This window comes from Lonchura striata, chromosome 3, assembly GCF_050655825.1.
Source record: "Lonchura striata isolate lonStrDom1 chromosome 3, ASM5065582v1, whole genome shotgun sequence".
Classification (NCBI taxonomy): domain Eukaryota; kingdom Metazoa; phylum Chordata; class Aves; order Passeriformes; family Estrildidae; genus Lonchura; species Lonchura striata.
Window position 1 is genome coordinate 100,868,340 of NC_140705.1, and position 16,851 is coordinate 100,885,190.

Genomic DNA, 16,851 nt, shown 5'->3' on the forward strand with positions numbered 1-16,851 from the left:
TCTATTTGCCAGTTTCTCATGTCACCTTCTCATCCTGCCAGGCCAGAGATGTGTGGGTACCTAGGCAAACAGACTTTTGTTGCCTTATTCCTAGATACTCCATGCATCTGCTGCACAGTGCAGTATATTCCAGAACAGAAATTTGACTGTTGAAAGAATCCTCTTGAAGACAGCAGGACATCTCAGACTGAAATACAGCACTAAAGGTATGGCAGGGAAGAAAGGAGGATCAGAGCTGTTGATTCAAGTCTCTTCAGCTATGAAAAGCTGGTTCTTTTATTTTTGTCCACATTATGAAAATGGTATCAACCAGCACTGACAGATTTCTGTACCTCATTAGTGACGCTGATGCCTTGGACACCCTGTGGGTATTCTGGTTCTCATGCATAAAAGGTAAGGAAATGTGTGCCAGATGACAGAGATTATTCTTGTGTAAAATACCTCTACCTGATGTTTCCAAATACTATAAGCAAAATTATCATTACTCACCCTGCCAAAACAATAGGCTGACGTAAAATTTGACTACTCGGATGCACTGTTGTTCGCAGTTAAGCAGCTTGTGGGAGAAAGTAATTGCTTGGAATAATTTCAGACACTGTAATTTAAAGATCAGATTCAAAATATCTAAAGCACTTTACAGTCACACCTAAATCTTCCCATCGTCAACTCCAGTAACAAAATTGGGTACATGTAACCTTCTGCAACATCGTGATTTTCTGAAGATGGAATTTTCCCACTTGAAAGAGGCTATCTTCATGGCAGAGAACCACTTAAATATCTTATGCTGACTTTAATTTCAGCAGCAATTTAAATGCTGCATCTCAGAGCAGTTAAAAGCTTCAGCATGTATATTATACAAAAACTTCTCAAAGTACTGTGAGGTTTCCAGAACAGCAAAATGTCAGTTCACTGGCATTTCTTACAGAATGCAAGATTTGCTGTTGTTTGAAAATAAAATAAAAACCATTTTTCTAAGACCATCCAGCAAAACTCTTCCTCTTAATATGGGACACAAAAACCAACAAGATTCTCTCTCTAGCTACAATACACAGTGCTTAAGCAAAGCAATTTCACTCCTGGCCATGACTGACAATAACAAGATATAAGGGGACAACATTCCCAAATATAAATGAGAGACCTCATTTATCAATTGCACCAAAACTTTTCTGGAGGTGCATCCATGGAAAACAAAGGGAATCTTGTGCTGCATTGGCTAAAAGCAGAACTCAAGACAATGTAAGACTTGTATAAGAAAAGCTCATCATATTCTTGTCTATTACTCTTAAAAGCATTTAACTAAATATTAATGATGTTTCTCATAATCTTCCCCCACTTCCCCAAAGAGGCATAAACATGTGGCATTTCCATAATGTACTGCTATATTCAAAGCAAGTAATTATTAATTTGCTTAAAAAGAAATTCTGCCAAAATAAGGCACTCATCTAGGGCAGTAAGATTGACTTAAATTATGCTAATCTAAATATATATTTGCACAAGCCTAAGCAACATTTATTTGAATGCTGTGAAATATTGTGTATCTTAAGTAAATTTATTTATGTGACTTTCTCACAACAAATATCTAATACTATTGGAAAAAAAAGTAAACTTGAAAATCCAGATATTTACATACCAATAATATTAAGATTATGAAAATGGCAAATGAGATTTAATATAAATTCCCCATGCTCCTTTTTGTTTGCTCATTTCACCAAAGCATGCACTGAAAGGCAGAGTCTGTCACCATCTCCATATCAAATCTTCTGGATATTCTTAATTGATACAACACAATCAAACCTGCAATCTATAGTATTTTGGAATCAAAAAAGCTTTTTAGTGTATTTATAGTAACACAAAAACTCTGGGGGCTGGCAAAATCTTTCACTGCACAAATAGTACACTGTGGTCAGGGAAATGACATGGAAACCACCACCGCCCAAGCTGATCTGGTATTGAAGAGAAACTAGATAAAACACAAAAAAAATTACCTTTACCAATAACCTGAGGAGGAGGTGGTAAATGGTGAACACTGAAGGCAGTTTTAAGTCAGAAGAAATGTAACCTGTGCTGTTGATTATCATTACTACTGGTTTGTTATTTTTTTTATTGCATTTTATTTACACTTCTCCACATTTTAATTAAAGAGAGTGTCAAGAATAATAACCAAAGTAGCCATTTTTAACACTAAGATAGTCATTTTTGCACTAAAAAGTACAGATTTCACTTATTTAGGATATATGCTTTCCAGTATGCTGTTTTCACAGGAAACAGAGAAGCAGAGATATCTCCAAAAGCAATGACTTGCAGTTCTCAATATTACTTTTTCAAATTAGATGTTATTTTGTGCAAATTGCCTTAACATAGCTGACTGTTTGATACACACTAATTGGTGTAACTAATGACTGCTTTTACACACGTTTTACTTTGAGGAGAACATCCGTGCTAAGTAAAAGGAAAATTTTACAGGTTTCCAAGCATGCGTCCTTACAGAGACATAAGGAGGGGCTTAATCATAATAATTACCTTGAGCTTACTGCTACAGCCTTCTCTGCTGGAGAAATGTGCAGGTTGCAGCAAGATGGGGGTCAGTCTCTTCTCGCAGATGAGAAGTGATAGAACAAGAGGAAGCAGATTCAAGTGATTCCAGGGAAGGTTTGGGTTGGATATTAGGGAAAACTACTTCACTGAAAGCATTGGAACAGGCTGCCCAGGGAAGTGGTTGAGTCACCACCATCCCTGGAGGGATTTAACACTTGGGGCATGTTGGGTTTAGGGCTTAGCAGTGCTGAGTTAAAGGCTGGACTTGATCTTTGAGGTATTTTCCAACTGAAAGCATTCAATGATCATCTTTACATCCAAGGGAAACTAATTATCACTCAGAGCTTCCATGGAGAGTCCAGTCTAAGGACCAGCATTGGTGGAGGGGGAGGCCTTTGTTCACATTCTCATGCAGCAACTACTAAACCATCCATGCAGAATTCCACCTTCAAACGTTGCAGGGGAAAGTTAGCATTTATGGCTCTGCCTACTAATGCAGATATTTTCTTCTAGCTGCAATATTTTCTCCCATGGTGTCACCTTGGTCCCCTGAAGAGCCTGTGTTGCCATGAACGTTGTTTGTCTGTGGTGTAATAGCTGCATGCTGAGCAGAAGAGCAAGCAATCCTCTCTTCTGTGTATCTCAGTAACAATTTCTTGTCAAAGGATGTCATGATTCCTATCTAGGTGTTATTAAATGTACAGTAGCTACAGTAGCTTTTATCACTGCAGTATACAAGTCGTGTTTGCAGTGACAGAAAAACACGATTATGGGGAAGATGATGGGTAATGAATCAAGTTTTTCTCCCTTTATTTGGAATACTATTTCTATGAGCTTCTCTAAAGGCAATTCCTCTCCTTTCTGCCTCAACCTATTCTGTGAAGCATGAAAGTACAGTCACCTCTTTTGTGAATGTCATCTCCTGAACAGTCTATTTGAGAGCCCAATGTCTGACAGATTTCTACCCTCAATAACCTTATTCAATTACAGAACAAATAACCTAATGGCTTACAGAAGTTACATCTCACTGAGATATCAGGAATGAATGCATGCATTTTCTTTTAGTGTAAACATTATATTCTGCTGGATTCTCTTATTTGGACAAGGTAAAACTGTTTGCAGTTAGAGTTGAAAAAATCTGTTTGGTAAAGTGAAAAAATATCATCAATCATGTACAGTCACTTTTCAGGGTGAAGATAAAGATTATTTGAGAAAAGTTAGCCTTACCCAAAAATTTCCATTCTTTTTTTTTGTTTGGGTTTTTTCATGCAGATTCATTTCTACTCTCAGCTTGCACCAAGGTGTAATGAAGTGGCTGAATACACCAGGCCTAAAAGTCACCTCTGGCACTGCACAGTGTACAGAAAAAGCCTCTCCTACACCTCTGTGACACACCTTTTGCTTCCTCCTCTGCAAGGACAGTGGTTTTCTAAGGTGCAATGCAAAAGGCCAAAATAAAACATGTTGCATCTCTGCCTTCACCAAATTTGTTTTATTCTTTTCTTGTCCTTTTTTGGTAAATTAAGATCAGTAGGAAAAGTGGTAGGTAAATGGAGTTTTTGTAAGAGGTGATATTAATATATCTTTATCCAATGAATAGGCACCATTATTCATTGCACTGATGCTATAAACATGCCATCCATTTCTTACATTTTTCTAAGTCTGTGCCCTCTCATTTAATGTTACCTCAGGATCACAGAAAGTTTTTCAATTCAGAGAGTTAAAGAATATTTCATTTATATTCCTTCACATACCATCAAGCCCGTTATGATGGCTGTAGTTTCTTTTCCCCAAAATACTTAATGAAGAGTGGTTGGAGGGTGCAAGCAGTCGTTTTGCACTTGGACTTTGAAGGCTTGGTGTTGACCTGATTACACTGGGTTTCACGGCAGGATGTATCTCTGTTTGAGACAAAAGAGAGAGAGAAATTATATCTACTAGATTTTAAGATAAATAAAACAATCTATTCCACATATTAAGTTTACTTTTGATTTTCAGTGAAAAGAAAGTTCCTTCTGCACTTGTGTGTTTACAAGACCTTGAACAACACAAGTCCTACACACAGGTCCTCCAAATAAGAGGAGGACTTAATGTCTTGCTTTTTTCTTACTTTATGTTACCCAAGTTCAATTCCACAGTGCAGATATGTAAGGATTTGAGGGTGAAGAGCTAACAAATACAAAACAGTCTGAAATGGGTGTGTTTATATTCTTACACCCTTTTGAGATTTGTATTGGAGCTACACAACCACAGGTTTTGGCATGCACATAAAAGCAACTTACTGTAGTGAAACCACCTCAGTACCTCAAGCTATTCAGTATTTTCTGTCACAATAACAAGCTTGAGGGGATCTTCCCACACACAGGTCACAAGGTGCAGGAGTCAGGGGTCCAGACACTGTAGGGCTCTGCAGCTAAAACTACCCCAAAACTGCAGTGGGAACACTTCCGTATTTTCCCTTACTGGGGAGCTTCAAACATCCCAGAGTATCTGTTTCACAGAGCAAGATGATTTTGGAGAAAGAGGAATAAAGGGGTTTAAGAGGCGGTGCAGCACATCTGACCAGCACATTTCAGGGTGGCACCTGCTGTGTCTACCAGGAGCTGACACAGATGCATGGAAATTTCCGTTATCTGCCAGATAAAAGTGGCAAAAGGAAGCCTTGGCTGAGTCTGCTGGTCCCTCAGCAGGAATTTGCTGAAGCAATTAACTAATTCCCATCACACCTTTGGGTTCAAAATGCCACCATCGTGTTCAGCCTTGGATGAACACAGACTTGTGTGCAGCTGTCCGAGGGCAGGTCCCGTCCCTCTGACACAGCTGCAGGGCAGCAGCTGCCAGCACTGTGCAGGTTATTGAGGCATCTGCAGCCCAGTTCCAGCAGCCCTCTGATGACCCCAGGCAGAAGAGGCTGAGAAGGTGAGAGCAGAAGGGCTGGGAGCCAGATCAGCAGAGTCAGCTGCCCATGGCAAGTGAGATCAGAATACAAAAATTAAGTACTTGCAGCCCAAGTTTACACCTCCTGAAAAGTGCTTCTTTCTGCTTTTCTGTTTATAAAATGGAGCACAGAAGTGGGGAAGATGCAAAATCTACAGTGAGGCCAGATATCCAAGGAGGAGCCTCTCCAGTCTCTGCCATCTATGGCTATCATTCAGGAGAAAGAGAACCCACTGCATAAATCAAAGCCCACTGCAATAGCATGTTTTTCCTCCTTCAGGAATGCCCAAGGTCTGATACCCAAGCTTCTGCCCTGCCTGGAACTCTTGGCCTCATGGCTTTGGCCAGGCTGTAATGGAACAGCGTGCCAGGAGGAAACAACACCAACAATTTTCACACTGGAAAAGACTTTGCTTAATTGTTCACTACTGCTTTGGTTGGGACTTGCCATTACACTCTCCAAGCAGGAACACACAAGAAGCTACAAGAGGGCCAGGTAAGAAACAGTAGGGCAGAGAAATACCCAGGCAAGTATTAGAACAGCAGAGAGGGAAGGCACAAATAACCAGCCACTTCAGGGCAGAGATGTAGATTTGATGTCACCAAAGTTCCCACCACTTAATTAGATAAGAGCTCTTTACAGCCAGCCATTCACTGCAGAATTAATCTGCTTTTCATACAGAAAAGATTTCATGGCATGTCCTGTTTTTCTTGCTATGGGGAAAAAGCATCTCATATTTTGCTTTTTTACTAAAATGGGAACAGAGGCATGCTTAATATTATGAACACCACTGACTGCTAAGGCAAAACTCTAAACTGAAATAGATACACTTGCGCCGTTTGCTGAAGGTAATTGGAATTTGCATTCTAAGATGCTCATTTAGCAATCTTTTCCAGTTTTCTGAAGGAAATGGCAGATTCCAAGGGCTAACAACACTAAAATATTATTTGGTTTGCCAAAGAGCTCCAGTAGCTACCACAATAATCCCAGCAGCTGCACCAATATATGAGAACTCCATCTCCTTTCATCAGCAACCTATGGGAGAAGCAATTTTATATTTTCAGGGTGAGCAAACAATTGAGGAAGGAAACATTTCCTTCCTTTGACTTGTATTCAGTTCATTAATCTTCCATTAGTTTACCAAAAGGCTGTCTTTTCTCTTTCTGCAGTAGAGGAAGGTAGCAAGACCAAGCTCTACATTTAAGTTCTAGAAAGGAACTCAGTTAAACAGCCAGGACCACTTCCCAATGGACTGAGTCCTTCCTGTGCAGACCTTTACACCTTACTTCACTTCTACTCTACATATAGATTTGCTTCAAATATTTTCATGCTTTAGATCAGCACTTTATAACCAGCTGACTCACCACACCCAAGCAGAGTAACGAGGTATTTCAGGAGTTTTGCCTATTATCCATTCATATAATTGTATTATGGAATAATAGTTAAAATTTTTTAATTCCTGCTGCTCTTATCCTTGTTCTATTGCATAGCACTTCACTGAAAATCTCATAGCCAGCTGCCCCTTGTTCTAACTCAGAGAACTGACTATAGCATTCAAATTATCTCATGACCAGTAACAAATAACCAATCAGCCACATTCTGAAATAAAAATAAATAGGAGTAAGAAATAACATGTCAAAAACATATTAGTAACCCATTTTATAGGACCAGATTTCAGCCTCAAGCAAGTAAATAACAATAACAACATAAAAAACTTCTCCCTATTCCACAATGTCAGTAGGGTAAAAAATAAAAAACCCAAGATAAACAAAGATAGGCTAAAGTCTTCTACCAATCACCTCAATAAACATTCTGGATTCCAGAGGGGCTTAGGCAGCCTTTCTGTCACCTCATCTCCTCAACATGTATCCCAGCTGAGGTGTTAGCCTGGTTTCCTCTTAACTAGGAGGCAATATAGGACATTTAATTAGCCAGGGGTTCACCAGAGCAGTTTGTTTTAGGGAGCACAGTGATGGCTGATGAGATTGCAGGGGATTAGCCCCAGCTCTTGAGAGGACAAGGCCTAATTTTAATGCTTGTCCTACCTCACCTGTGGAACCCGCAGCCATGATGCAGAACAAGGGACACTGAAATCCTCCCTGCCTTACCAAAAAGGTTGAAAACAGTAGTGTCCTGGCACACAACATATGCCAACAAATTTCTGAGAGAATGGCACAGCATGAATCTTAAAAAGAAAACAAGTGCCTCCTATATAAGTTATGACATGATATATAATAATAATTTTTATGAGAAAAATAATGCAAGATTTATTTACTTTACTGAAACCACAAAAATCCCAAATAAACTACAAACACCACAAACTAAACTAAAGTAATTTCACAAAGCTACATGGCAAACAAAAAGCCATTTTCTAGCCATCCCTTATAAAGCAAATTCAGGTGAATGTAATCAACTGCACTGGGTTCACTTCATATCCCCATAACACACATTGTTTTCCTCAGCTGCAGTGAGACATCATTACTTCCCATAAAGTCAAATTCTAAGCAGACTCTACAGACACCTGGCATATTTTAGCACTGTTAATATTCTACCAGACCTTCATGTAAGTTCACAAAATGCTGCCTGACACTACTTGCTCCATTTACTATTCATCTATTTACTCAGATTCCCAGAGGGGTCAAGACAACTCCTTAAAGGCTATATAACTTGGCAGTAAAAACATGTGGTGTCTTCTAAGTTTCCACATTACAATTTCCTCTTTAGGTGCAGACAGGTCAGCTGGATGAACCAGCCCCTGTTCAGCTTCCCCCCTCACAACCACAACTCCACCAAGTCAACCAAAGTAGTCCTTTCAACACACATAACACACAGAGCTGGGATGTCTTCAGGGAATTATCCCTGGCTTTTTTCTTAAACTCCAGGGCAGGAGGAATCAAAATTCAGTGAGAATGCATTAATTCCTCATTACCCACATTCTTGGAGTTAGTATTTTGACAAAACTGATGTCTTGGAAGAACAGTTGTAACTAGATTAATAGCTGATTTGTATTTCAGTAAGGCAAGTGACTTACTGTTTACTTTGATCTGGTACAAAAAAAACCTCCTGGTGACTGAAATTATGAGCAAAACATCTAAACTAAGATCTACACTTGGCTGTAGAGCTCACTTCTCTAGAACAGGATTAATACACAGCAGAAATATTCACTCCTCTGATCAACACATGGATTTCTGTATTCATTTGAGGATTAACAGCCTCTTGGTTACCACAATTCTTATGTGACTGTGTAAATATTTAACATTCACTGATGGCCCATTGCAAGGAATCACTATTACTAGAATTTTTCCTCTCCCCATTTACTTATGGGTTCATTGTCCTCTTGGTTGTGAACTCAGTATACATTTCATTGCCCCTTTTAAACTTAAGTCATCAAATTACAAGGTATGTGCCTTAGTGTGGCTGAGGTCCTCTGCTTTTGAGTAAAAACAGCATTGAAAATGGATACAAAGGGCACAGTAGAGCAGCCCTGAGCATACTGAGAATCTCTCCCCTTTTAGCAGTTATTATTTTATTTAGAGAGCCAGACGATTTTTCACATTCCAAATTACATCAGGTTTCACTCTGACACTTCTGCCTATATCCTGCAAGTTAAACCATGCAGTTTTGAAACTCATAGTGGACCAGCATTATCATTAATTTATTAACTTCAGAATTTTTTCATGTTACTAAGAGCATAAATCTCTCTGTGCATACCAGATGGTGAAGGTTCAGTACATACTGAATGTTCATTTGGTTTGTTATTCTCCGGAGGCAGATACGCACCTAAATAGCCAATGATACATGACAGTGGTTTTCTGGTGCTTTTTATCTTCAGAGGATTCCCAGCAAGTTCACAATGTCGATCTGCATCTGAGAATTTTAAAGAATAAATCTCAGTTTGAATATTTTACTATTACAAACAGATTTAGGACACACCAACCAGTTTCTGACTTGCATTTTTAACACCACTTTCTTTTTTTCTTTTAGCCTACCTTTTATAGTCTCTTTTTTATCATCAATACTTCTAATAATGAATATTTAAAGGCAGGACATGTCCTCTTTCATGCAAGTGATGCTATAAGTTTTGTTTTTTTTAAGTTAATGTAACTTTTAACATCAGTTAGATTGTAGTTTTTGCTCACAAAGTATTTCTGGAGATAGTCAGCCAGGCAAATGGAACACAGATTAAAATATGAATACTAAAAAAATGCAGTTTTGGATATTAAAAGTGATTTACATTGAATTCTTTTTTTTTGTTTTCTACAAGCTTCTCTGTCTCTAAATGGGACAATACAGAGTTAAGGATTTAAAGCTGGAACTACTGATTTTCGTCATACAACTCTTCACTGTAAACTTTTCAACAAAATGATCAGTCATAACCAAGTATTACAGAGCTCAAAGGTCTGAAAGATTGTAACTTTCTGCTAAGTACATGAAAACCAACAGCACAGCAACTGCCTTAAACTTCCTGCTGCTACTGTGAACACACAAACAGAGATTCCATCCACATGTCCAAAACACAAAGTGTTAATATAAAGAGGCTCATGCTTAGACAATGAAATCAGTCAACTTAAGGCAAAAATTTGCAAGGCACCAGCTTTCAGTAAATAATTTCAAGACAACTGGAAATAGACCATGTCTTTTTTTTCTTTTTAATTATTGAGAATGATATATCTGTCTTATCTGTCTTCCAAGAGCACATAAAACCCCCCATAGAGAGCTTCCAGTATCCCAAGAATACAGATATTCTGTTCTCGACAAAATTGCATTCATATAGTGATAATATAGATTAGGATTTCTCTCAAATGGAATAACTTCCCACAAATACCTACCTACAAGTTTTACAGAAGGGACACGTTATAAATAGGTTATAATTGCAACTTCTCCCTGTGTTTCACCAAACTCTTCCTGTTTGCTTCATTCCAGCACATGAGACAGAGTAAACAGTAACAGGAAGAGGATAAGACACCATGTAGAGGAATTTACAATCCCTTTATTGATTCTAATCTAGATCTGTGCAAAAATCATGAAGATCATGAATGCACAGAAATGACTGGAAGTATTTCAGATGTTCAAGATGTTTTCAGTGCAGCAGACAAAGCACAACTTACTTTAATAAATTAAGGAACCTACCTAAAATTCTGGAAATGCCAATGGGTTTTCAAATGTTCCAGAACCCTAATGCCAAGTACATTAAGTATTTTGTCATTTTTTCTTAATCACAAAATATACCATGCTTAGGGAAAAAAAAAAAAAACAAACCAAAAAAACCACAAAAAGCACAACCCTGGTGCCTGGAATATTTTTAACATTGCAAAACACCTGAAATATTTTAAGTGGTGGAGTAGAATTATGTTACTCCACTGACTCCCTCAGTAAAATAAACAGAGGCTATACAGTATTTTATAGCTACTTTGAGAACAGCAAAGCATCACCTAAGAAATAATTAGCAAGAAAATTTTCCATCTATGTGTCTTCACTGTAAAAAAAATATTTTGAACCATGTTGTGGTATTTATATGCTGACTGGGAATACATACTGCAAGGAGAGCACAATTTTCATGCTGGAGATAGAGCACCATACTCATCAAAGTGAGTATTCCAAAGCACACCTATCTATTGAAACAGTAAAGTATGTTTAACAGCAGCAAATTTTGATCCACAATAAAGGGCTCCCATAAAAAGTATAATAAAGTTTATGATCTTTATGCAAACTACAGAGAAAAACACAAAAGTTGTATTGTTCATCATTCTCAAGTGTAAAACCGGGGAATAAAATTTGGGTAGGAAGTTATCAAAATTCCCAAAATTAAAAGCAAGTCCTAAGATCAAATATGATCTTTTATATGAGCAATAAAAATCTTAGTAAGATCAGTGAAATAGTGGAAACTATGAAAAAAATACATTTATAACAAGAAGGAATCTAATATTTTTTAGTACATTTTTCAAACATAGCAAAAGCAGAAAGTGTGCTAGTGTCTGTAGCAATAGATTATGAAGGTGTGAGGAAAATACACAAGACAGATAAAGGCCCAGCAGAAAAGCCAAATGCATTCCTTGTATCACTGTTCATTGCAGAAGCACTTAAAGAAGCTCACTTCCAAAATACTTTTATGAGGAATGTATGAGCTGTGTCACATTGAAGCATCCATAGGAAGTATTTCAAAACAAACTGGTTAACCAGTAGAACCAAGTTACCAGGACCAAGTGGAATTCATCCAAAGTGTTGAGCAGACATGCTGCTGGTGTTTAATGAACGCTTAAATGTTCTCGGTTCAAGAGAACAAAACCAGGGCAAATGTGGTAACATTCTCCAGTAAGTAGGTCTGCAGAGTGGCAGAAGGTTGCATTATTAATAGAGGCACATGGTTAAATTTGGAAATGTCAAGGGAGCCAACAAAGACCTTGGAAGGGAGAACAAGTTTAGTGTGTTCTCATGACTCGGTGGTGTGTCCTTGCAGCAGGAAGGACGATGGTGTGCTGGGTCTCATGAGCGCAGGCACGGCGGCAGGGCCGGGGAGGGAGGGAGGTCACCCCTCAGCCCACAGCAAACCACCCAGAGCTCTGGCTCCCCGCCACAGGAGAGATACAGGCACACAGCAGCAGGGCCAGCTGGTGGATTGGGTGTCTGGGCACAGGACACCCTGGGTCTGGGCAGCCTTGAGACGGGAAGGACAAGGGGACACCTGGGTGGCACCTGCAGCCTCCCAGCAGCAGAGCACGGGGACACTGAGCCCAGAGGAACAGTGACAGGATAACACACTGCTCCTGTCTGGCAGCAGCCCGGCTGGGGGGCAGCAGATTGTTAGAGTCAAGGATAAGATTGTTTACTCCGAGCATGATCAAACACTGGAGCAGGTGCCCAGAGAAGTCGTGCAGTCTCCATCTGTGGAGATACAAAAAGCTCACCTGGCCTAAAGGCCCATGAGCACAGGAACCTTATGCCAAGAGGTGGGATTAGAGACCTCCCGGGTCCCTTCCTACTTACATGTCCTAAAAACCAGTCAGTGCCAGTCTCACAGACCTGCAAGAACCCTCTGAGGGGACCGTGACCTGCTCACATGCAGCTGATCTGGCATCCAGTTTGGCATTTCAGAGAGCTTTTACCAAACTGCACCACCAAAGACCTCTGCTGTCCAGCTGTTACAGGGTAAAAGAGGTTTTTCAGGAATTAAAACCTCATTAAAATTTATTATCTTTGCTGTTCAACATATAAAAGGGCAGCAAAAGCGGTGATTAGGGGGTTAAAACTTCCTGATAAGAAATTTCTGAACATAATCAAAGCTAAAACCGATAGCAAAGGACAGGAGCAGCATCAAGCAATGCATGTAAATGAATTCTGAAGAGGTAAAATCACTGTAATATATAGATATAAAGATAGCTCCTAAACTATCACAAAGCAGAAGAATATTCATGAAGTCAGCATCAACAGCTTTCTAAAAATATCTGGACAATACTAAAAAGAAATCAAAACCAGAATGTTAGAAATCATGATGATAGGAAAATAGAAAACATAGCTTTTTAAAATTATGGGAAATCTGTATCTTGATGTGCACATAATTTGGGGCACCAGAACCCTAAAGAGGACATAGAACAACTAGAAAAATTCTAGGAAATAACATTACAAACCAGAGTGTGAAACAGATTTTTTATGAGACTTTAAAGCTGCCAAGCATGATGACTGATGGGGGCATTACAGAGGTGAATAAAATCAGTAATGCCAAGATGATGATAACAAATGAGGATGTGCTTTTAGAAATGAAAGTATTTTCTTATTATTTACTTTTTAAAAAAATTAGATTTGTAGGTCTTTTAAGCTTAGAGAGACTCTCATTAGCAAGTTATTTCTCTTTGACATTCCATCATATCTCTGTGAAAAAGCAGATCATCTAATGAATGTACTGTATTCTCTGAATTGTATTCTTAGAAACTTTGGAAAAAAATAATATGCTCTGTCAATTTTTTTGCTGGCTATTAAAATCTGGCACAAATTGCCGTCAAAGAAAACAACTGAGAAAATATTTTCATCTTAGATAAAGCTAAAAGCTCTTCCATAGCTATCAAAATCAAGGATGCAAAACAGTTTGCGAACCAATACCCATAAATGTTATTCAATTCAGATTAATAGGTAGCTGTATGTCAGTAAAATATAAGCTTTATGGTTACAAAGACAAATCAGTAATATGTTGCATATTCTACTGTTTTCACTTGTCTTTGTTTCATCAAACTAGATCACTAGCATGTACTACGTACCACATTTGTTAATAAATCTGAAGATTTAAATGTACAACAAATTTTCATCATGATCCGTACACCCATTTCCAGATAACTATACATATATTACACAGATAATATATTACCATGCACTGAAAACATTTTGACAATCATGTCTACACAGACAGCATGTGGTTATCCAGATCTAAATTACTATAATTAATATATATAGTTATAGTAATAAAGCTATATCCAAGCAATGAAAAAAAATCCCTGTGCTGAAGCAATGTTTACAGGCACATGGCTCACTGCCAGGCATTTATCGACCTGCCTGTGAGCTGCAAACAGATCCAGGCTTGTCAGTGACTGCTGAGAAGAATGCTCACTTTGCCTTTCTCTAATTAAGAGACCTTCCCCAGACAGGATGGTCTTGCTTAACTTTCTAAACACACCATGCAATATATTCAAACTAAAAAGGAGGTAGTGCATGAGATTTAGACCACGACAATTTCATCTTACCAAAGCAGTTCACCAATTCTAATTATTCCTGAAGAACCATCAGACAAGTTTATTGTCACCAACCACAGTGAGTCTATTAAGTTCAGACAGAACAAAGTTTGAGCTTTCCATGATGTGCTGTGCTCCTAGCAGGAGGTGCTGTGTCTTTTCAACCTCCTGGTGGCCATCCCAAGATTGAGCTGGGATGTAAATGCCTCCTCTCCACTACCTCATGCTGGCATCTGAGCAGGGGTCATGCTACAGGCTTCATTAGTGGGGAACTTTTAATTCTCTGCACTGTCTGAAGGAACAAAGAACACAGAATAGGACCTTGTTTTCTGCCAGTGGAAATAATGGGCTGAGTTAGAGGATGTGGGTGGACATTCAATAAGAGAAAATCTGTCAAAAACTGGTTTTCATCTAAAAGATGCTTGGGCCTTAGCTTATCATTCCCAGAAGCTTCCATCCTCCTCCAAGACATGAGAAGTACCTGCAGATGCATTCTGGTACACAGGTGGAATGCAAAAACCAATTTATTTTATGACTGAGCTGTGACACACTTGTTCAGACAGTCTTTCTCACATCTGGGAATCAGTTTCATTTACAACCTGGCACTTCAACAAATTGCACAAGATTAGGCGGGCATAAAACCTGGTATGCAGCTGGGATAAGTGCCCCACCAATCCTTTTGTATTCAAATTTTATGGTTTCTGAGTGTTCTTATGGTGCCTAATGCAATATAGTTGGGAAATGCAGTTGTATTTTCAAGAACTGGTTTGGCACACAGAGAGTCAGGTGAGTCTGACAAAGCATCTAAGCAGCCATTAGATTCAAGTTCCAGCAAACCAATACAGAAAACAAATTCCAGATCAGTTCTTGGGCCTTGTAACCATCTCATGACATATCATGAGTGACCTCGTACTCTGGCCAGGTTATTAGCTAAGCATGAGTGTAACATTTCTAACACCAACAGAGATATTCATTCAATACTGTAATTACTCAGTGGATCCAGCATAGGAAATCATTACTGCTAATTAAAGATCTTATTTAAAAACCCAAAAATCCAAAACTTCAAGATAACCTTAGACAAAGATTCAGGACATTCGCAGGAAAAGAGAGACTATTTAGTTATAACATTAAAATCTACAGAGTGCACTGAGAACAGGTCACCAGATGATAGTACAGAAATAAAACTAGAAAATATTTTTTCTTTACTTTTTTGCCTTTACTAGAGCAAGAACATGACAATGACAATGCAGGTAAGAGCAGTGTAATGATTCCACAGAAAGAGAGATTGCCAGATACAGAACATGGATTCTGGATATGTGCATGTATACCAAGAAATGTAACTTAAATTAGTTGGAGTATAATTAGGTTTCCACTGTTAGAACATTATTATAATGCTATGTTCAAAAACCATTAACAATTATGACTTTTTTATCTTCAACCCATGTTAGATCTAATCAGGAAGCATCAGAATTCAAAGGCAAAATCACAAGGTCCAAAATTTGCTTAAGCAGAAAGAATCATGAAAGACAGATACTACAGGGGGAAAAAAAGTCTTTCTACTCCTGCTGTTAATCTGATGTAGAACTCTTTCACTCAAAGAAGCAAAGAGAATACACAGCACCGCCAGTTGAAGCAAGAATGACTATTCCCTGCTGAAAAGCTCAGCATTTTATGCCTCTCTTTAAAGGCTGAACACATGTCCTAGTATAACAATTAACAGTTGGATGAAATTTTTTTCTTCTGTTTTTTCTTCTCCTTAAACAAAAGTTTCATCTTTTGAATTTATTTTTTACTGCAGTGAGTGAGAAAAAAAGTGGATATGGATAAAAAGATATAAGTTAGTTCAAGTGAACTTCTGAATTTTCCTCCATGATTCAGCAGAAACAGTACAATACCTTTCTCTCAGAAAGTAACCTTTATTTTGGATTGAAGATTAAAAATATAATCTTAATCCATCTTTAGATATACTTCTTCCATGAAGAACAACTCATTTTATTCACACAGTTGACACATGGTTTCCTGAAATCTGAAAGTTTTTCCTGACTTGCATAGATTTAAAAGAAGAAAAAACAATTTAAAAAATTAGACAAAGACAATGAACAGAAATATTCAGCCAATTCTGGAGTACTGCAGAAGTAGGTGGAGAGTTTGCATATGCGTAATGGCTGGTCTTGAAGTACATAAAGGGAAAATAATTGCTCGAAATCAGATTTTAAGCCTCCGTGGAGTAAATTTCTTATAAACAGTGCAGACATCATCTGCATCCCAGATAAGTATGCTGGGAAAACATTCAGTGTTAATGTAATGAACATGCTTATAAACCCTACATCTAATGATCTTAAAAGTTCTCTTCAATTCTAATACAACTGACAGTACAATGAGCCAGCATGCCTCATCCTGGAATACCAAGCATCTGCTCCAAGAACTGTATCTATGGAAGACTGGGAATCATAGCCAGACAGTGTGAGCAGTAAAACAATGTGCAGATACAAAAGCTGTTGAAATATTCAGTGACTTTGCAGCAGAATTTACACACATATGCAGGTGAAGAGACTTACTGTTGCTACCTACAAAACTCATAGCTTTTTGTCATACTACTAGAAATTCATCAGGTCTTTCTATTTTGACTATAAAAAAACAAGCATAATGCAGAATTTCATT

General features: G+C 38.2%; 1 protein-coding gene across 8 annotated transcripts in view; it reads right to left on the reverse strand.

Moving 5' to 3' along the window:
- MTA3 (metastasis associated 1 family member 3) overlaps positions 1-16,851 on the reverse strand; it is a 139,397-nt gene that overhangs the window by 35,434 nt on the left and 87,112 nt on the right. For all 8 annotated transcript variants that reach the window (XM_085577103.1, XM_031504262.3, XM_021546388.3 and 5 more), the window contains 2 exons: positions 9,254-9,340; positions 4,290-4,436 (listed from right to left, as the gene is read on the reverse strand). In XM_085577103.1, coding sequence (XP_085433229.1) covers positions 4,290-4,436; positions 9,254-9,340 — 234 coding nt within the window. The remainder of the gene's footprint in view (positions 1-4,289; positions 4,437-9,253; positions 9,341-16,851) is intronic.